This window comes from Neolamprologus brichardi, chromosome 17 (genome assembly GCF_056152115.1).
Source record: "Neolamprologus brichardi isolate AB-2024 chromosome 17, ASM5615211v1, whole genome shotgun sequence".
Taxonomy (NCBI): domain Eukaryota; kingdom Metazoa; phylum Chordata; class Actinopteri; order Cichliformes; family Cichlidae; genus Neolamprologus; species Neolamprologus brichardi.
In genome coordinates, this window is record NC_142120.1 from 22,123,716 (window position 1) to 22,145,565 (window position 21,850).

A 21,850-nucleotide genomic window follows, 5' to 3' on the forward strand; every position below is an offset into this window, starting at 1 on the left:
TACACTAACACCAGGATCTACACCTTGTAGTCTCTATAGAAAAATGTGCACCTCCACATGTTGTTCATGCCCCATCAGCTTGAAGTGACTTTTTTATACCGTAGAAGTATTCACGCCGACACTAAAGGTCAGCTCTGCACCTCCGTCAACCCACAAAAAAGCAGAATCAGTTTTGTTTTTTTGTTGTTTTTTTTAATTTAAAGGATTTAATGGATGTTTGAATTTTCAGGTTATATTTTCCTGTAAGTGGTCCTGAGCAGACAGAGGAGAACTGAAAAATTGCCAAATAAATACATTTTATTGATGGTGAAAGGTGTTGACTTTTATTTTTGAACCTTCTGTTTGAATGTCCGTTAAAAAAAAAAAAAAAGTGTTCACTAATCAGCCACCTCATCCTTTTTTTTATTTATATATCTGGATAAAGATGCAGTAAAAGTTCAGAAATTGGCTTCATTTTATATGAGGTATGGAGGTATATTCATGCCACAATAGCTAAGCAAAGTTTACAACTAAGATGTATATTAATAATATTATTGACAAAGTGAAGTATTTGTAAATTAATAGATTCACTCCTACATCCATGTGAATTATTTGGGGTCTTTAATTTGAAAAGATTTGCATTTCTTTTCATCATCTGCACAAAGGAAATATTGTGACATCCAGGCTCTGTTATTACTAATATTAACAGCTCACATAAAAAAAAGTTGATTTCTGTAGTTAAGCAGCTCAGTCCTTGATGATCATAAAGACTTAAATATGTTAGACAAGTTTGTAAACTTCAATTTATGTAAATGTTTGAAGGAAACTGCAAATATCATTCAGTAAAGTCAGTCTCAGGTTGTTCTGTAATAACGTTTTTATTTTAACCCTGTTGAACCACGCAAATGATTTCCTTTAATTTTTTGTTTGCGGTCGTAATGTGAGATCAGCATGAGATTAAATCTCTGAGCCTACATGTGGGATTAGGACAGTGACTTTGACTATACCTCCTCAACAGAGGTCATGTGACTGCTTTGATTTGGTTAACGTGTCCGGAAACGTTCCCAGAGGTGGATCCTGAGATTTTCTTTCTTACTGTGAGATGTGATGGAATAAAATTAATATATGAGAAATTCATGAGTTCTTTCAATTTTGCTTCTTGAGAAGAAGCTAAACTCACAGCTCTGACATTTATGTCCTAAAACAGGAGAACATCATTCATCCACAGCACATCTGTTTTCATTTTATAAAATCTTTTTTCTCACCGTGGACCAAACACTTCACAGGCGTTTGTATTCTCAGCGGCAGTGGGAAACAAAGACTGAACCCGTTCACTGCACACTTGGTTCTTTATTAAAGTCGATCTTTTTTGGAAACTAAACAGAAATTAAACATGTTTACGTTTTCTCAGACAGTCTTTGTTATTACGCACATTTAAGGCATGAATTCGATTTTTATTGCAGTAGTGTGAGCACACCGAAATGAAAGCAGATTTCTGCATTTATCTCAAAGGATTCAGATCCAGCTTTTCTTCTGGGACTCGCTTCATGCTGAGCGGAGAAAAATTTCAGCCGCAGTGGCTCGTTTTTTGATCTGCAAGAAGTGCAGCCGCTCATTTCCGAGGACTCAGAGAGCTCATGAAGCAGAAACTGGAAACTACAGCGGCCACTTCAGTCCTGAGAGGTGACCTCTGACCTCCACTGCAGTGCAATCTGGTTTTCTTGGCAACCAAACAAAAACAGAACTTTTTTTTTTTTTTTTTAATCCTTCTTTAACGTAAATTCTCTCCAAACAGAAAAGTCGTGTTTATTGTCTTTCGCCCGGGAGTCATTTCTGTGGTTCAGCTTCATCCTTTGATGACAGCGATCGGCCTCAGTTTGATCGCCTTCTTGCTGATGCCAGCCTCGTGACACGTGTTCACCACGTCTGTCACGTTTTTGTATGATTCAGGAGCCTTGAAAGAAAAAAAAAAAAAAAAAAGTCAGACGCAAACAGAAAACAGCTTAAAGTGCATAAAAACCCACCCTGACTCCTCCCCCTCACCTCCTCCATCACCAGTTTGGGCGACGCCACCCGGATGGCGATGCCCATGTCGGCCAGTTTGTCCAGGACGTCCTGGAAGTCCAGGTTCCTGCGTGACTTTGCTCGAGAGAGCGCTCGGCCCTGAAACAGACAGGAAGTTGCTTAAAGACATGAAACAAACCAAGGTTGACCATGTGACAGCGCGAAGGGCGCTCAGACTCGTACCGCTCCATGACAGGTGGTCCCAAACGTCTCCGTCATGCCCTGCTCGGTCCCCGTCAGGACGTAGCTGCAGGTCCCCATCGTCCCACCGATGAGCACCGGCTGACCTGTGAGCTGGAAATGGCAGCGAGTTCAGGCAAGACTCACATCATGATGGCGAGTAAACAGAGGAACATGACGCGCTCTTACCTGGTAGTCGACGGGGATGAGGGGGTGGTGAGGGGGGAAGGCTCGCGTGGATCCTTTGCGGTGAACGAGCAGCGTCCTCTGCTTCCCGTCCACAATGTGCTCCTCCACTTTGGCGATGTTGTGAGAGACGTCGTAGATGACATGCATGTCAAGGTCATCCGGCGTCGTACCGAACACTTTGGAGAAGGCCTGAAAGACACGAAAACCGCTTTTACAGACTCCGCTCACCCAAACCCCCTCCCCATAACGATCATAGCAGAATCAGGACATTGTTAGGTTCCACAGCAATCCAATGCCGTAAGTTCAAATTACAGAATATTCTATAAATAAAATAAAAACAAAAGAAATACACAAAAATTATGAATTAAATAAAAGTTAAAAGATTTAAAAAATTAATACAAAAATGTAACGAAAATAAAAAACAAATGAACAGAAGCAGAAATTGAATTTTCTATCACATTAATGATTTTTACAGTTGTATTTTTATATTATTTGTGGTGCGTTTAAGTGCATTCGTCAAATCTCCGACTCGGAGTGGAACAGAGTGGGTTCATCCTCCTGATTATGGAACTTCTTCATGACAAGAGCTGCGCTTTAAACACCATGTGAGGTCACTTCTCTTGTTAGGGCGGGTGCAGCGGTGCGTTTATGACCCGAGAGCGGCTCAGGTGAGCGTACCTGTCTGGTGAGGAAGGTCATGGAGGAGCGGTTGACCCAGGCGTAGTTTCCTGCGGCTGCCATGCCTTTCAGGTAATCCTGCCCCTCAGGAGAGTTGATTTGAGCGCACGCCAGCTGTCGATCGTTCACCGTGATTTTGTCACGCTTCATTGCCTTCTCCATGGCAACCAGAGCATCTGTAAATATCACCAGGTGTTTTCGTTGATAATTTAAAAGGCAGAAGTGAAGGTTTGCGATATTCGGCAATCCATTTCGGTGGCACTCGTACCTGTGGCGACCTGATGCCCGAGGCCTCGGCTGCCGCTGTGGATCATCACACACACCTGGCCTTTGTGGTCAATGCCCATCTTCTTGGCGGCGTAATCGTTGTAGATCTCATCCACCACCTGGATCTCAGCATAGTGGTTTCCTGCTCCCAGAGTGCCGAGCTGCAAGACACACACACACACAGCTATAGACACCAGCAGAGGGTTGCAGGTGTGAACACAGGTGTGAGGTGCAGGGCTACCTGCGGCAGTCCTCTCTTCTTGGCCTTGGAGGACACCTTGTTGGGGTCGGCCTGCAGCATGCGCCCGTACTCTTCGCAGTGCTCCTTATCCTCGGCCCAGGCGTAGCCCTCCCTTAGAGACCAGTCCATGCCCATTTCCAGCGCCTCCTCCAGGTCCCTGGTGACACATGCGTTAGTCAGGTGACACACAGGTGAGGAGAGGCAGGTCTGTTCTGTTCTACTTACTTGGCGCCCATCGGGATGACGCCTTTGGAGCCGACTCCCACAGGGATGTGGTCGAACAGTGACTGAGCGAGCTGCTCCTTCACCGGCTGGACATCACCCTCGTCCAGGTTTGTCCTCAGCAGGCGGACACCGCAGTTTATGTCAAAGCCCACGCCACCTGGACGGCACATGGGAAGTACTGTTTTAACAGGGTGGGTCACAGAGTAAGTTTCATGACGGGTGACCACAGCAGGGAAATCCACAGGTTGGAAGATTTTTTACTTCCTGCACACAGCTTCCCACCAAACTCCATTCATTTTTCATCGGGTTTTAGAGGACCCTGCTTATGTTTTATCATAGTACTTCCTACCTGGAGACACCACGGAATTGGGGTTGTCCATGTCAAAGGCCGCCATGTTCCCGATAGCAAATCCATACCCAGAGTGGACATCTGGCAGGCCGATGGATTTCTGCCGACCAATCAGAGACACCCTGAGTACGAAGCAAAACATTTACTGTGGACACATACAGAACGGCAACACTCACGTTCACAATCCCCGGCAGCGCCGCCACATTCCCAATCTGCTTCATGGCTGGAAGGAACCCGCCCACACCTGAGGAGGAGGAACAGAGAGAAATGAGGAGGGTGGAGGTCAGGTAGAGGGGGCTCTCAGAGGGGTTCAGAGGTCACCGACCTCCTCCTCGGCAGGCATTACGAAGCTCCTCGAACATCAGCTTCTCCAGAGACTCGTTCACGTAGAAAACTCCTTCCACCTAAGGAGGAAAAGGAGGTGACAGCAGAGGAAATAAAAGCTTTTAAGGAGCGTCACTGCATCACTTAAATGATTATTCTGAATCTTTCTTCTGTCAGACAATGAAACCAACTGAAAATACATTAAAATGGAGCAGAGAGTCACCTCCTCCCAGCGTCCACCCGCGGGTGGAGCAGAACAGATAAACTTAAAACTTTCGTAAATCATTTTTAGCGTTTTTAAGTCTGTGCTGCTGTTCAGAATCATTTTTAGCCTCGTGCTTATTCGGCATTTCTCGGGGGTTCCGTCAGCTCCTGTGTTCTACTGTCTCTGATGTTCTCCTCTCATACCGTGGACACCTGTGTTTAATCAAGTCACCTGCAACTGTCAGCCCGGCAGCCACGTTAGCAGCTAGCTGTGAGCTGTTATCCGTTAGCTCGTACCTGCATGTTGGGGACGAAGCCCTTTTTGATTCTCCAGGAGGTGGAGGTGATTTTATCCAGAAACTGCAGCTCATCATTGTAACTGCGACTCATGACTCCACAAACGACCGAAAACGGCTAATCTCACTCTTTAACGCCGCGTTTCACTGGCTGTCTAATGTAAGATTAGAAGAAGAAGATTCTTCTTCGGCTTCTTCTTCTTCTACGCTCGACAGGCTGCACGCGCATTACTGCCACCTACTGTTCAGTGTATGCGGTATTATCCTCAGTAGAACAGCAGTGTGTGGACGTGCTCCAGAGTCTCTCTGCTCCTCCTGCTCTGCGGGTTCAATTTCTGTGATGGAAACACTTCCTGCCCTCTGTGAGGAGTTCCTGCCCGTGACAGTGCTCCCACACTCACACGTGTCCTTGCTGTATTGTGAATCATAAACTAAACCCTTCCCTTTCAGTAATTTCTGACAACCTTTGCTGTCGTTCATCGATGATGTATTTATGATTATGGCCCACGCTGCAAATAAGACACGGCCCTGTCCTCCTGAACTGTGTGTTCAGTCTGCTCTTTAACTAATTTTTCTTTTTTTCTTTTCTGATTTCTTTTTCTTGTCATGACAATACTGTTGTGGAATAAAAGTGCTCTACATAGAGCCTTTGGCTGAATTACATCCAGCTTCTTGGCTTTTTAATCACTGAATTTGTGTTTTTAATAGTTGTAGTTATTACAACTGCACACGTTTGAATGTATAAAAGAAAGCAATCATCTTTATTTCTGCTGTGGATCATGAAGATTAATATAGACAGTGAAACATGGAGATCCAAAGTGTCATTAAATAAATATTATATAATAAATACTGAGATGGTTACTATGGAGATAAATGACAGAGACAGACACTGCTGAGATCCACTGACTTATATTAGCAAAAAGAGAGAGAGCAGCACTGATCTGTGAATTCATTAAATGATCTCAACAGATATAATAGACAGAAATAAGAAGCGGAAATCTTCAACTTAAACCATCATCTAGTTTTTCTTCTACTTTCAGTAGACAATGTGTTTAATGCATTCAGAGATTTCATCCTCACTGTTACCCTCATAGTGCATAGACACAGCCCAAAGGAGGACCAACAAACACTGATCCACTGATCTTTGTCAATGTCACACAGTTAGTTTGGAATTTAATACAGTAATAAATAAACTATTAATACAACTGTTAATAAAAACATAAGACCCCCAACACAAAATTAGTGTCAGGAGTATTGGAACAGTTGAGACACATTTTTGATAAACAACGGGTCTCTGTAGCTTTTAAACCCCAAAACACACTGTGGCAAACAGAGTAACATAGTGTACGCTGTTAAGGAGGATTGCCATGATTTATATATCCGGGAAACTAAACAACCTCTGGCGAAGCGGATGGCACAACACAGAAGAGCTAACTAGTCAGGCCAGGACTAGGTAGTGTCTTCACACCTACAGGCCAGTGGACACTCTTTCAATGATGAGGATGTATGCATCCTGGATAGGGAGAAACGCTGGTTTGAGTGGGGAGTCAAGGAGGCCATTTATGTGAAAAGGGAAAGACCATCTCTGAATCGAGGAGGGGTCTAAGGGTACATCTTTCACTATCTTACAATGCTGTGATTGCAGACATTTCCCAACTCTCTGTGAATGGTACTCATGGTCAATGATCAATAGGCTTTGATCAACGGGCTTCAATCAGTGGTTGTTGATCAATGATAATGAGAATTTGCATATTAATGATCAAGGAACTGACCTCACAGCCCACCGTTCATTCAGTGGGCTAGTTTCAGTCATTGTGCAAATGTACTGTTTATAATGTTGGGGAAACCTGCAGTCAGCTGAGACTGAACAAGTCACTTGGATGAGTGATGAAACATTTCTCCCACTGAAAACGCTACGTCCAGATGAAGAGAATCAACCTTTTGGGGAACATAAAATGCCGTTATTTAAACAGTATATAAAGATGATTAATTTTATCTCCCCTGCAGATTTATTCATACCAATCGACATGTTCTGGAGAATACTCAGGATTTTATGCAGCCCGGTTGCCGTATTTGTAGTTTTACGAAAGTTTATTTTGGATAATGATTCAGGAAGTTTGGTGACAAGCCTTCAAAACAAAAGCAGAATCTACACAAAGCAACATAATGCATGCGTACATATAAATAAAAAATATAAATACATGAATCTAATTTAATAAAAGTTGTTATTTTGAAAAGTTGGGCCTTTTTACGGCATAATACATTTATTCTAACAGGATTATTAAGATATATATTTTTAAATTTTCACAATACAACCCTCGACGGGTTGTATTGTGAAAATCCATCCCGGAAGCGGTGTGTGCGTGTTTTGGGGCGCTGCAGGTTTGTGTGTTTACAGAAAGCACATGAAGAGTCGTGGATGTCTTCCCGGTAGTTCACGGTGTGAGTGTTCTTCTGTTTGACTTCCAGCTTTCAGGACTACAAACGCTCCTTAACCCGGTTAGTTAGTTAGTCCGGTTAGTTAACACTAACCCGCGCTAAGCAGCAGCAGCGTCAGTGAAACGTTAGCTAACGTTTAGCTGCGGAAACGAAAACGAAACGTTTGTTTTCACGCAGCTCTTTACATATTCTTCTACCTCACAGAGAATCAACGACGCTCTGAAATCAACGCAAAATGAACTAAATTCCTCTAAATGTGACGTTTTAACGGTAAAGCGGAGCTAAAGCTGCTAAGAAACTTCAAAACGTCATTAGTGAGTCATCAAAAGTTAAATTTGGCAGATTTGTAATGAGGTTTCGTACTTAATGAGCTAACGTTTACTGTGAGGTTTGGATTTGAATCAGAGTCACTTTGTGCACAGTAAAAATCACGTGATACTTTTTAAATATGTGCACCGATTAAATTAATGTTAGTTAAAGTTCATTAGATATTACGTCACTGTTCACTGATGATCCGATTTAGCAGCTGGAGTCTTTTCACCAGACTCCATTCACTTTTTATCCGTTTTTAGTGAAATGTGACAACATATTTTTTATGAGAAACACAAATAAAATAAGAACCTGATAACAAAAAATGAAATAGATTAATACATACTAAAGAAATGAATACAATTACATACAAAAATAATAATTATTTTAAAGTAAAAATTAGAAATGAAACAATTAAACATTAATAGAAAGATGATTAAAATAAAGAAAATATATAATAATAATAATAATAATAATAATAATAAAGGAATAAAACAAAGTTGCATATAAATAAAATATTAAATGCAACATAGAAATAAAATTATATGAAAAATCAGACTGAGCGATATAAAATCCAAACATGTGAATACAGTTCTGTTAAGAGCATCATGGCCGTCTGCAGTCTGTGCATTACTTAGTGTGAGTTCTTTTCCTGTGTCTGTGTGTGTGAGCAGAATCATGAAGCTGCGAGTTCGGATCAACAGGCAGACCAGCCGGGTGGAGTTACTTGGAGAAGATCCCAGTTTGAAAGAGCTCAGAGATCACATCCAGGAGATGCTGTTGTCCTCACATGGACTCAGGTCGGTGGTGCACACGTCTAATTCTGTAATCTGAGTTGTGGTTAATAAAGTTTCAGTTATTTGACTCCCTACTTGTGCTTCAGTTCAGACACAGAGTTTGGTTTGTCTCTGAACGGCTCCAAGCTGCTCACGGACACTGCTCAGACTTTGGCGTCCTGCGGCATCGTGTCCGGAGATTTGATCTGTGTCCATCTGCCTCAGTCTGAAGCCACAGCTGCCGCCGCTTCAACCAGCTCAGCCTCGTCTACAAGCTCCACCTACACGGCAGCCAAGAGCTCTGCAAACCAGAGGCAAAGCCAGCAGACCCCCATCATGGCCTCCACTCAGGTATGATGTTCACCTCCAGCAGGTTGTTCAGGTGGGCTGGATAGGTGTGTGAGACATATCGAGCCTGTTTCCAGTCCATGTGTGGGAGGTCAGTCTACACAGACTGTAGACTGCCTCGGCCGGAGATCAGAAACAGACCCAGAAAGCATCCACATACTTCTGGCTTCAGTGCACAGTTTCTGTTTTACTTTCTTGTGTTTTTATGAGCTGAATTATGACATAAAATAATTCGCGAATACAGACACACCACAGAGCACACAGCAAGGGTTAAAGCTGGTTTAAAGGGCCACACCCCCCTCACAGCTTCTCTTCTGTGGATCCACACGGTGACACACTTAATTTCACATCATCCAACAGTGATGACGCTCGGACTCATCTCAGTTTGCATCAGCAGCATCAGACTGAAAGTGTTTAGGTGAACCAGCTGTGCCTCTGAAACCTGAGCTGTTTTGTTTGGGGCTGGACAAACTCACGGGTTCAAAAGCTTTCTCACCTGATACTTACAAGCTTTCAGGGAACTTTGGATTAAAGAACAGTTAAAAGTCATGGGCGTGCCAGCCTTCATCGTGGAAGCACCGGCTCTCTCACAGCAGTAGAAATCTTCACATCTGGAAAGCTGCAGGAATCTAACGGGGCATTTTCAGACACATCCTCAGCTTCACATCACCAGACACATTTTTAAATAGCGAAGTCTCAGTCAGCCTGAGAAGCGTTTAGATATTTGGTGCTTGGGGTGCTTTTAAATCCTTACAGATGTGCGTCTCATGAACAGCTGGAGAGAAAAACAAAGTTCTGCAAAGGTTTAAAAGGACGAGCTTTACCCATTGCAGGAGATGATCTCCAGTGTTACTGGTGCCAAAAAATAAAAACAAACTCACTGGAAGAGCATAGTGGGCGTTAAATCTGTGTAATGGTTTGATGGTATTTTAAAATTCCCTATCATTCTCAAAATGAAGACAAACACTGATTTATAATCGTACGGTGTTCCACAAGGTTCCCATCCAGGCCCCTTGCTGTTTGTCTTTTACAGTTGTCACCACAAGTATTTGAAAACTGACAGAGCCTTTGTAGCTTAGCCTTGTGGGTCATCACAGAATATTTCATATCAAACAATAAGACTTTGAGCTTTAACTCGAGAAGACAACAAAGTGTTGCATTAAAAGTTCAGGAATTTCAGCCAAATACAGTCTTGCATTTTCAAAGGCTGGTCAGCAGAGGCATCATTGTTCACGTACTTATGGATCTGACTGTGTTTTGATGTTTGTGGTCAGCTGTAACATTAAAGGAGATCAGCCTTGACCTGTATATGGCAGGTTGTTGTTTTTGATGTTGTTCATGTCTGTTTTATATTTTAAGTTATTATAACAAAGAAACAACAGCAGATTATTTTAGCCTGTGCCGCGTCACTCATCAGACCTGACGATGGGGCGTAGATTTGCCCAAGCTCACAGTTTTGTTGTTGGTAAACAGCCGAGCAGCAGTGTCAGTGGGGCTGCCGGTCCTGCAGTCCTTTCAGAGTCCCAGCCATCCTGTGAGATGCTGGACTTTGAATCTTCGGCCACCATCTGGGAGCCAATGCTGTGCGGTGAGGCCGAGGAGGGTCAGGCACCACTCTCTCTGGAGCTCCTGTACCACACGGCCCAGCCCACAAGTCCCAATGATGCCATCATGGTGGCCGGACATCTCCTGATGCTCGAGACTGGGTTCATTGCTCAGGTGAGGCGAGGGGGACAAGTTAACATCCTGCTGAGTAAACAGGTGAAGGCAGACGCTTTGAGTAAGTGTGTGCGCCTCCACAGGGCACCGAGCTGAAGCCCGGTGAGATGCCTGCTGGATGGAGGTGTGCAGGTGGAGTCTACAAGCTGCAGTACACTCATCCTCTGTGTGAGAGCAGCCTGGCCTCGGTGGTGGCTGTGTGCATGGGCCCAATGCTCGTCATCAACAGTGAGTCCTCTTTAAATGGGCTGAATTTATTTTTATTTGACCTTTGACCTTTTAGTGTCCAACTCCCACTGTGTTTCTGACCTGTTTCTTCTTCATGCAGCGACTCTGAAGGTTACAGAAACGGTCGACACTGTCCGCAAACTGTGTCTGAATGCATCCAGCTACGTGACCAACGAGTGGCCAGGTAAAGCTGTGATTGGTTGGCATAACGCCACCAGCACGGGAGCGTCTTTGATTAATCTTCTGTGTCTGATGTTGTTCAGGAGGAAGTGCAGCATCAGCATTTAAAGACCTCAGCAAACTGTCCCGACTCTTCAAAGACCAGCTGGCGTACCCACTGATCGCCACCGCCAGAGAAGGTAACGCCTCCTCTCAGATGAGTCACAACATGTTGGTGCTGACATCATCCAGTTCATCAGCTTTAATCAGAGAAGTTAAATTGCTGTGAACATTAGCCATGTTACAGCTTTTAGTGAGTTTAAGAAAGATTTTATTTAAATCGATGTTCAATTTCATTAAAATTAAAATGTAAAACTCAAAATCCCACTCATAAAAAACATACAGGGCAAAGAGAATTATATTAACCAATCAAAATCTTAATGAAAGTTATTTGAATTTATATAAAATTAAAAGATTACTCCTTGAATTTGCAGCTTTATTAAAAATGTTAAGACATTTTGACATGTAATTAAAGCGTCTCTTAAACTGTTAACTTGCATTATTTAAGGGGATTACATTATTAAATAACTTCACCATAAATTATCAGTAAGTGTCTAATTTATTCTGTATTTTAACACCTACGGTGTTCCCCAGGGATCCAGTTTAGGTCCTCTGGTGTTTGACTTCTATGTGCTTCGAAATGAGAAGATTAGCAGCTTTAAAAGTTACATGTAGATGACACTCAATTTTACGTTTCTTATGATCAAAACATATTTTGATTGAAATCCCATTTTATCAACTACATCATCTTTGATACCAAAGAACAAATAACTTTTATTTGTAGTAAAAAAGTGTTGGATAAAGAACTTATATGAGTGTCCATGAAAGGTTTCATCCCAACCTATGAAGCCATGAGTTTAAAAAAAAAATAAAAAGGATTACAGATTATTTTGCCATCTTAAATTCGTATTTTACTTTCAGACTTGAGTTCATACAGAGTTTCCTTTTCTAGTTTTTCTTTTCACACAAACTCATTTGTTTTGGAATAAACTATTTCATGTTAATATCCTGAAGAATTCTAGTAAAATCTGTCCCGAAACATTTGGGTAGCTGCTTTAGAGGAACAGCTTGTTTGACTCATATGAGCTTCAGTCGAGTTTTCATTGATGATGTTTCTCTGTAAGCAGATGCTAACGTGCTAACATGCTAATGTCTGGTACTGACAGTCTGTGATGTGTTTCAGCGATGGCTCTCCCTGTGGCGTTCGGTCTGCCTGCTCTTCCTCCAGAGCTGCTCCTCCGAGTCCTCCGCCTGCTCGACGTTCGCTCTGTGGTCAGTCTGTCGGCGGTAAGCCGGCACTTCAACATCGCCACAGCAGACTCGTCGCTGTGGAGACACCTGTACCGCCGCGACTTCGCAGGTGGAAAAAGAGTCCCTAAAACTATTTCCTTTATTTTTAAAATTATTTCTGCAAATTTCTCTAACTATGGGTCAAATGTTCCACTGACACCGTTTAAATGTTCTTTTTCATGTGCTTTTTAGATGTTCTTGATTTTTTTTCTATTTTTCACCCTTAGAACACCCTTAACTTATTAAAACCTATTATAATGTCTTAATTTACTTATTAATTAAATAATTTTCAGTGAAGTTTTAAACAGCTTACTGTACTGTAAATATTAGAATCTGAATAAGAGAATTTAAATGACAGCATTAAAAAAGAAAATAACATTTAAAAAATGTAAAAACAAATCAGTCATTATTTTCTCCACAAATAAGCAGAAATTGTGGGGGAAACACCTGAATGTCCACCTTGTTTAAGATATTTTTAGAAATAAATAAACTAAAAAGTATCAAAATATTTTCTAAATTTACATAGATTTGTTGTGAAATGAGTCCATTAAATAAAGGTTTATTGATTGATTTATTGTGATTGCATTTTTTTCCTCAGGTCCAGTTTTTCAACAAAATCATTATAATTAAAGTGACTGATTGTGTTTGCCGTTTTTCAGATTCAGGCTCAGGCAGATCCAGAGACACAGACTGGAAAGAGGTGAGAAACACACTTTATCAAAGTAAATAACTAAAGAACTGTAAATTCTTTAAAAACCTCCTAATGTGTCGTTTTTAATATGAATATTTTAAGGTAATAATAAATTAGACTAATGTGGGGCAGATTGATGATAGCTCGCAGAATTTAAGCTTTAATGTGATTTGTTGTTGTTTTTTTGGCATTTTTTGTTTAAATAATTTAATTTGTTTTTATTTGTTTTCCAGCTCTACAAAAAGTCGTACAAGTTTCGCTCTGAACTTCGAAACGCTGCCCCGACCCGCCCCCGCCCCCTCCTGCCTTTCCATCCAGGAGACATCTTCCACCCCATCCCCTACCCTAACTTCCCCCCGGTGCCGGGCATCATCGGTGGGGAATACGATCAGCGACCAAACCTGCCCCACGGCCTACTCCCCCGCCCCCGCTACGACCCCATAGGCCCGCTCGCAGACCCGCACAGACGACCTCGCCACGACTTCCACAGAGTCCGACCAACGGGAGGGCGACCTTCAGACATCCGACGAGGATTCATCTGATCACTCCGTCACTGATCACATATCAATGACACAACTTCCTGTTTGACTCCGGGTTGACAAAAATTCATTATCACAATAAAATCAGAGTTTAAAACATTCTGTCTGGGAATCATTTATAACCTCACAACTGAACAAAATGTTTAAATCCTTTTGTTCCACAAAGACAAAAAAGTAAACATTTTAATTTAAAGTTTTAATTTTATGTGACAGCCATTTATTTATGGGTTAAAAATCAAACAGAAGAAGTTTGAAAAATGTCAATTAAAAAATGCAATATACAGGGTGGGCCATTTATATGGATACACCGTAATAAAATGTGAATGGTTGGTGATATTAAAGTCCTGTTTGTGGCACATTAGTATATGTGAGGGGGCAAACTCCTCAAGATGGGTGGTGACCATGGTGGCCATTTAGAAGTCGGCCATCTTGGATACAACTTTTGTTTTTTCAATAGGAAGAGGGCCATGTGACACATCCAACTTATTGGTAATGTCACAAGAAAAACAATGGTGTGCTTGGTTTCAACGTAACTTTATTCCTTGATGAGTTATTTACAAGTTTCTGACCACTTATAAAATGTGTTCAATGTGCTGCCCATTGTGTTGGATTGTCAATGCAACCCTCTTCTCCCACTCTTCACACACTGATAGCAACACCGCAGGAGAAATGCCAGCACAGGCATCCAGTATCCGTAGTTTCAGGTGCTGCACATCTCGCATCTTCACACCATAAACAATTGCCTTCAGATGACCCCAAAGATAAAAGTCTAAGGGGGTCAGATTGGGAGACCTTGGGGGCCATTCAACTGGCCCACGACGACCAATCCACTTTCCAGGAAACTGTTCATCTAGGAATGCTCGGACCTGGCACCCATAATGTGGTGGTGCACCATCTTGCTGGAAAAACTCAGGGAACGTGCCAGCTTCAGTGCATAAAGAGGGAAACACATCATCATGTAGCAATTTCAAATATCCAGTGGCCTTGAGGTTTCCATTGATGAAGAATGGACCCACTATTGTTGTATCCCATATACCACACCAAACTATCACTTTTGTTGTTCCAACAGTCTTGGAGGGATCCATCAAATGTGGGTTAGTGTCAGACCAATAGCGGTGGTTTTGTTTGTTAACTTCACCATTCACATAAAAGTTTGCCTCATCACTGAACAAAATCTTCTGCGTGAACTGAGGGTCCGGTTCCAATTTTTGTTTTGCCCATTCTGCAAATTCTGTGCACTGATCTGGGTCATCCTCATTGAGATGCTGCAGTAGCTGGAGTTTGTAAGGGTGCCATTTGTGAGTAGCTAATATCCGCCGAAGGGATGTTCGACTAACGCCACTCTCCAGTGACATGCGGCGAGTGCTACGCTGTGGGCTCTTGCTGAATGAAGCTAGGACAGCCACTGATGTTTCTTCATTAGTGACAGTTTTCTTCCGTCCACATTTTGGCAAATCCAACACTGAACCAGTTTTGCGAAACTTAGCAAGCAGTTTGCTAACTGTAGCATGGGAGATGGGTGGTCTCGTAGGGTGTCTTGCATTGAAATCTGCTGCAATGACCCGGTTACTGCGTTCACCAGATATCAACACAATTTCGATCCGCTCCTCACGTGTTAACCTCTTCAACATGTCAATGGCTGTGAACAAAGAGAAACTTGTAAATAACTCATGAAAGCATAAAGTTGCGTTGAAACCAAGCACACCAATGTTTTTCTTGTGATATTACCAATAAGTTTGATGTGTCACATCGCCCTCTTCCTATGGCCGACTTCTAAATGGCCACCATGGTCACCACCCATCTTGACGAGTTTGCCCCCTCACATATACTAATGTGCCAAAAACAGGACTAATATCACCAACCATTCCCATGTTATTACGGTGTATCCATAAATGGCCCACCCTGTAAATTCAAAGTGTTTATTGTCATGTGTACATGTGTCTGTGAAGGTTCTCAGTCATCCAGGTCATTGTAGTCAAAGGAGCTTGCAAAGAAAAGCGTCTGGACTTCTTTAAGTTACTTGAAGACGTTTGACCTCTCATCCGAGAAGCTTCTTCAGTTCTAAGGTGAAATGGTGCTGAGTCCCAGATATAAACCTAGTGGGAGTATCCCCCCACAGAGGGACAAAAGGACCCCCTGATGATCCTCCAATCGCCTGAGCCAAGGTGTGAAACTGGGTGTGGGTCCCAATCAGCCAGGGTTTCGGGTGAGCTCTTTGTGAAACCTGGCCCCACCTTATCATGCGAATTTCTGAGGTCAGATGGCCCAGGATGTGAGTGGGCGTTAAGGCGTCTGGGGAGGGAACTCAAAACTGATTTATAGATGGCAGACAGTTGGTGTCGTAAACCACCGCCTCTGTTCAAAGATGGTCGCTCCTGGGTCATCTGACCTCAGGAATTCGCATGATAAGGTGGGGCCAGGTTTCACAATGAACTCACCCGAAACCCTGGCTGATTGGGACCCACACCCAGTTTCACACCTTGGCTCAGGCGATTAGAGGATCATCAGGGGGTCCTTTTGTCCCTCTGTGGGGGGATACTCCCACTAGGTTTAAATCTGGGACTCCCCACCATTTCACCTTAGAACTGAAGAAGCTTCTCGGATGAGAGGTCAAACGTCTTCAAGCAACTTAAAGAAGTCCAGGCGCTTTTCTTTGCAAGCTCCTTTGACTGTCATGTGTACAGAAGAAATAGGATTTCTCTGTGCAATGAAATTCTTCCTTTGCTGTCTATACACAAATCCCAAGTTAGGGTTAAGGAACAAGATAAATAAAGATAAAAATAATGAAAGATAAATAAGTAAAAAAATAAGTAAGTGAAGACAAGTGGGGTATGCAGATGTCTATGTCGACGGATGTACAAAGGAGCTTAATGTGCAAAATGAACTTAGTTTGCAAAGTGTCCTGATGTGCAAATTGCAGTTGAGGTAGGTCAGCTGTTCAGGAGTCTGATAGCAGTGGGGAAGAACTTCTCCACAGTTGTTATCACTCTCTGCAGGCGTTTGCGGTCCATAGCAGTAGTGCTGCCGTACCATGCAGTGATGCAGCTGGTCAATGTGCTCTCCACAGTGCAGCTGTAGAAGCTGCTGAGGATCTTGGCCGACATACCAAATTTCCTCAGCCTCCTCAAGAAATACAGCCGCTGCTGAGCCTTCTTGAGGTGTTCAGTATCCAGGTGAGGTCCTCACTGATGTGGACACCTAGGTACCTAAAGCTGCTCACCCTCTCCACTTTACTCTCCCGGATAAACAGCAGCTGGTGAGGCCTCCTCTTCTTCCTCGTGTCCACTATCATCTCCTTTGTTTGATCAGTTTTGAGGCTAAGGTTGTTGTCCTCACACCATGACACCAGACCGGCCACCTCTCTCCTATAAGCCACTTCGTCCCCTCCAGTGATGTAACCAATCACTGCAGTGTCGTTCGCAAACTTCAGTATGGTGTTATCCCTATTGCAGGCAACAGAGTCGTGGGTGTACAGGGTGTAGAGGATGGGGCTGAGGACGCAACCCTGTGGGACGCCAGTGTTTGTGGTAATGCTGGCTGAAGTCATGTTGACGATCCTGACAGACTGAGGCCTGCCAGTCACAAAGTCCTGTAGCCAGTCACAGAAGGTGGTGCAGGCCGAGTGTAGACAGTTTGTGGATGAGTTTGTGAGGGATTACTTTGTTGAGCATAGTATTGAAATATTAACTTTACATTATTATATATTCTTATAGTAGTATGTAAAATTATTGCTATGGGTTGTAGTATTATTATATCCTTATAGTTACTTTATATCCCTATATTTAAATAATGTTTTCATATCTGTAACACAAAATTATCCGTAGAAAACATGAGATTTTACTTTGCAATGTCCTTTAAATCTTTATTTTTGTTTAAAAAGTTTATTTATAAACTTTATTATTAATTAAATGATTCATGTCAAAAATATATAATGATATTAAATGAGTAAGTACAAAATGAAATATTAATTTCATTAGTTTCCAATATTTTTAACACGCTTATCCCTCTACTGCATAGCGTTGAGGCAACAAACCACATTTTCATGCCTCACACTGGGCCTTCAAAAAAAACACTTTTTTTTTGTCAAATAATGCTACCAGGCACATCTCTTTCCAATAAAATGATGAGTTGAAGGTGGTGTGACTTTCATTTTGGGGGGGGGGGTGCACACTACACGAGAGACATCTCCAGGAGGTAAGATAAAGATCACTATTTTACATCATTATAGTAATAATAATAATAATGATGATAATGGATTGCATTTATATAGCCATCCATCCATCCATCTTCATCCGCTTTATCCGGGGCCGGGTCGCGGGGGCAGCAGCCTAAGCAAAGAGGCCCAGACCTCCCTCTCCCCAGCCACCTCCTCCAGCTCATCCGGGGGAACACCAAGGCGTTCCCAGGCCAGCCGAGAGATATAATCTCTCCAGCGTGTCCTGGGTCTGCCTCGGGGCCTCCTCCCGGTGGGACATGCCTGGAACACCTCACCCAGGAGGTTCCCAGGGGGCATCCTTACCAGATGCCCAAACCACCTCAGCTGGCTCCTTTCGATGTGGAGCAGCAGCGGCTCTACTCTGAGCCCCTCCCGGATGGCCGAACTTCTCACCCTATCTCTAAGGGAGATGCCAGCCACCCTTCGGAGGAAGCTCATTTCCGCCGCTTGTATCCGCGATCTCGTCCTTTCGGTCACTACCCACAGCTCGTGGCCATAGGTGAGGGTAGGGACGTAGATCGACCGGTAAATTGAGAGCTTCGCTTTTACACTCAGCTCCCTCTTCACCACGACGGACCGGTGCAGCGTCTGCATTACTGCAGCTGCAGCCCCAATCCGTCTGTCGATCTCCGGCTCCCTTCTCCCATCACTCGCGAACAAGACCCCGAGATACTTGAACTCCTCCACTTGGGGCAGGACCTCATCCCCGACCCGGAGTGGGCACTCCACCCTTTTCCGGCTGAGAACCATGGCCTCAGATTTGGAGGTGCTGATCCTCATTCCCGCTGCGTCACACTCGGCTGCGAACCGCTCCAGTGCGAGCTGGAGGCCCTCACCCGATGAAGCCAACAGAACCACATCATCCGCAAAGATCAGAGATGAGATCCTGAGGCCACCAAAGCGAAAGCCCTCCGCCACTTGGCTGCGCCTAGAAATCCTGTCCATAAAAATTATGAACAGAACCGGTGACAAAGGGCAGCCCTGGCGGAGCCCATCACCCACCGGGAACGAGTCCGACTTATTGCCGGCAATGCGAACCAAGCTCTTGCAACGGTTGTATAGGGATCGAATGGCCCGTAGCAATGGGCCAGACACCCCATACTCCCGCAACACCTCCCACAGGACACCCCGAGGGACACGGTCGAATGCCTTCTCCAAGTCCACAAAACACATGTAGACTGGTTGGGCAAACTCCCATGCACCCTCAAGTATCCTCGAGAGGATGAAGAGCTGGTCCAGTGTTCCGCGACCAGGACGAAAACCGCATTGTTCCTCCTGCATCAGAGGTTCGACTAACGGACGAACTCTCCTTTCCAGCACCCTGGCATAGACTTTCCCGGGGAGGCTGAGGAGTGTGATCCCCCTGTAGTTGGAACACACCCTCCGGTCCCCCTTCTTAAAGATGGGGACCACCACCCCGGTCTGCCAATCCACGGGTACTGCCCCTGATCTCCACGCAACATTGCAGAGGCGTGTCAGCCAGGACAGCCCTACAACGTCCAGAGCCTTCAGGAACTCGGGGCGGACCTCATCAACACCAGGGGCTCTGCCACCAAGGAGTTGTTTAACTGCCTCAGTGACCTCGCCCCCAGAAATTGGCGGGTCATTCCCCTCATCCCCAGACTCTGCTTCCTCCTTGGAAGACGCGTCAGTGGGATTAAGGAGGTCCTCGAAGTATTCCTTCCACCGCCTGACAATTTTCTCAGTCGACGTCAGCAGCGCTCCGCCAGCACTATACACAGTGCAGGTAGAGCACCGCTTTCCCCTCCTGAGACGCCTGACGGTTTGCCAGAACCTCTTCGAGGCAGTCCGAAAGTCTTTTTCCATGGCCTCTCCGAACTCCTCCCACACCCGAGTTTTTGCTTCAGCCACTGCCCGAGCCGCATTCCGCTTGGCCTGTCGATACCTGTCGGCTGCCTCCGGAGTCCCACAGGCTAACCAAGCCCGATAGGACTCCTTCTTCAGCCTGGTGGCTCCCTTCACCTCTGGTGTCCACCATTTGGTTCGGGGATTACCACCACGGCAGGCACCAACCACCTTGCGGCCGCAGCTCAATGCAGCAGCTTCGGCAATGGAGGCGCTGAACATGGTCCATTCGGACTCGATGTCCCCCGCCTCCCTCGGAATGCTGTTGAAGCTCTGCCGGAGGTGTGCGTTGAAGATCTCGCGGACTGGGGCCTCTGCTAGTCGTTCCCAGCACACCCTCACTACGCGTTTAGGTGCACCAGGTCTGTCCAGCGTCCTCCCCCGCCACCTGATCCAACTCACCACCAGGTGGTGATCAGTTGACAGCTCAGCCCCTCTCTTTACCCGAGTGTCCAGAACATATGGTCGCAGGTCTGGTGATACGATTACAAAATCGATCATCGACCTACGGCCTAGAGCATCCTGGTGCCACGTGCACTTATGGACACTCTTATGTTCGAACAAGGTGTTCGTTATGGCCAAACTGTGATTAGCACAGAAGTCCAATAACAAAGCACCGCTCGGGTTCAGATCAGGGAGGCCGTTCCTCCCAATCACGCCCCTCCAGGTCTCGCTGTCGTTACCCACGTGAGCATTGAAGTCTCCCAGCAGGACAACAGAGTCTCCAGGTGGAGCACCTTCCAGCACCCCCCCCCAGGGACTCTAAGAAGGCTGGGTACTCCGAACTGCCACTCGGCGCATAAGCGCAGATGACATTTATATAGCGCTTAAGTGAAATAAATGTATATAAAAACACTTGTATGTGGATGAATATGTTAAGAAGTATATTTGATTGTTTGTTCTACTTTTTAAAATTTATTTATACAGTAAAACTGTTAATTTTCATTCGTTGCCTCAAGGCGACACTGTGCAGTTAGCCTAATTCTTTTCAGGCAAAATAATGCGTTAGCATATGTGTGTAGAGATGTGTTTGTGTGCATTTATAGGATCATAGTCAATGTTTTTTACTTTACAATCTACTGATAATTACAGGACATGGACGTAAAAACCTTTTATGCAAGGAAACCAAGGGAATGTGCAGTTAGGGACATTCCCTCAGAAAGTGAGGACAGTCAGCTTTCAGGGAGTGACAGGGAAGTGGCGGAGTGGATCCCTGAATCAGGTTTGAGGGACACTTGGGAGCTCAGGGGTAATTGTGTGTGTGTGTGTGTGTGTGTGTGTGTGTGTGTGTGTGTGTGTGTGTGTGTGTGTGTGTGTGTGTGTGTGTGTATTACTTATTGTTGTGGGGACACAAATCTGTTTACACACTCACATTGTGAGGTCTCGCCTACTTTATGGGGACAAATGGCAAGGTAAATCCTCAAATTTTAGGGTGAAGGCTTGAGTCAGGTTTAGGGTAAGGTTGGGGTTAGGTTCAGGCAGGTAGTTGTGATGAGTCAGGATAAGTCTCCAGGAAATGAATGGAAGTTAATTGAAAGTGATGGAAACACAACATGTGTGTGTGTGTGCGGGCGCACGCGTGCATGGGGTTAGGGTCAAATGTCGGATGTATTTTGGTGGTTTATTGTTCTGTGAAATGTTTACATTGTTTGTTTGTTGTTTGATTATTGGTTCATCCTTGTACTAATAAAACGTATTGTAGAATAACTTGGTTTTGAGTACTCTTGTCGCACAATGTTGCCTTGAAGCAACAAACCAATATCTGTTTGGGGGGAGGGTGTCAAACTTTATGATTGATATATTATTAGGGACCCTAAAGCTCCCCCAAAATACGGTGAAATATTTTTTTCCCAAAAAAATTAAAAAGTCATGCAATAGAGGGTTTTAATAAATCCGTTTAAAAAGTATTTATTATTTATCTACGGTACAAGAAATAAAGTCATACTTTTATTTTCGTTATATATTTTATTTTATTCAATTATTTATTTACGTTCCGCGACTTTATCTCGTAACACAATGACGTAATCCTTTGTCTTGAACAAAGGGTGTATTTGTTTACATGCACTGCTTTGTCCGGCGCTGAGGTCTGGTCTCTGTGTGCGGGGTTTGCTGCGGGACGACGCTGATGTTTTGCAGAATTCCGTGACTGTCACAAACTGGGACCTAATCGCGCCTTCAGTGAAATTCAAAGGTTCATTTCTCAGGCTTGAAGCC

The 21,850-nt window shown here is 44.1% G+C and overlaps 2 protein-coding genes across 4 annotated transcripts; one reads left to right on the forward strand and one right to left on the reverse strand.

Moving 5' to 3' along the window:
- Positions 1-1,309: 1,309 nt before the first annotated feature.
- rtcb (RNA 2',3'-cyclic phosphate and 5'-OH ligase) lies at positions 1,310-5,204 on the reverse strand. Its single transcript, XM_006781049.3, has 12 exons — positions 4,998-5,204; positions 4,498-4,576; positions 4,349-4,416; positions 4,173-4,272; positions 3,824-3,980; positions 3,599-3,755; positions 3,359-3,518; positions 3,091-3,266; positions 2,413-2,601; positions 2,227-2,337; positions 2,023-2,142; positions 1,310-1,933 (listed from the first exon to the last, which is right to left on the reverse strand). The coding sequence occupies exons 1-12, from the start codon at positions 5,088-5,090 to the stop codon at positions 1,826-1,828; spliced, it is 1,518 nt and encodes a 505-aa protein (XP_006781112.1). The 5' UTR covers positions 5,091-5,204; the 3' UTR covers positions 1,310-1,825.
- Positions 5,205-7,341: 2,137 nt separating this feature from the next.
- Positions 7,342-13,651, forward strand: fbxo7 (F-box protein 7). Of its 3 annotated transcripts, none has more exons than XM_006781045.3 (10): positions 7,342-7,436; positions 8,419-8,544; positions 8,628-8,871; positions 10,342-10,587; positions 10,671-10,815; positions 10,916-10,999; positions 11,079-11,174; positions 12,218-12,394; positions 12,984-13,024; positions 13,249-13,651. In XM_006781045.3, exons 1-10 carry the CDS (start codon positions 7,402-7,404, stop codon positions 13,555-13,557), a joined length of 1,503 nt encoding a protein of 500 aa, XP_006781108.2. In that variant the 5' UTR covers positions 7,342-7,401; the 3' UTR covers positions 13,558-13,651. The 3 variants fall into 3 exon arrangements, with proteins under 3 accessions (XP_006781108.2, XP_006781109.2, XP_006781110.2); XM_006781046.3 differs by having other exon boundaries at positions 7,375-7,495; XM_006781047.3 differs by lacking the exon at positions 7,342-7,436 and adding an exon at positions 7,619-7,749.
- Positions 13,652-21,850: the final 8,199 nt, after the last annotated feature.

Excerpts from the sequence above, each read along its gene's own strand:
- rtcb (XM_006781049.3), bottom strand. The coding sequence starts at position 5,090 with ATGAGTCGCAGTTACAATGATGAGCTGCAGTTTCTGGATAAAATCACC. Across the intron at positions 3,519-3,598 it reads AGAAGAGAGGACTGCCGCAG|CTCGGCACTCTGGGAGCAGG; the intron begins GTAGCCCTGCAC and ends TGTGTCTTGCAG. Across the intron at positions 2,143-2,226 it reads GGACCACCTGTCATGGAGCG|GGCCGAGCGCTCTCTCGAGC; the intron begins GTACGAGTCTGA and ends TGTCTGTTTCAG.
- fbxo7 (XM_006781045.3), top strand. The coding sequence starts at position 7,402 with ATGAAGAGTCGTGGATGTCTTCCCGGTAGTTCACG. Across the intron at positions 11,000-11,078 it reads CGTGACCAACGAGTGGCCAG|GAGGAAGTGCAGCATCAGCA; the intron begins GTAAAGCTGTGA and ends GATGTTGTTCAG. Across the intron at positions 13,025-13,248 it reads GAGACACAGACTGGAAAGAG|CTCTACAAAAAGTCGTACAA; the intron begins GTGAGAAACACA and ends TTTGTTTTCCAG.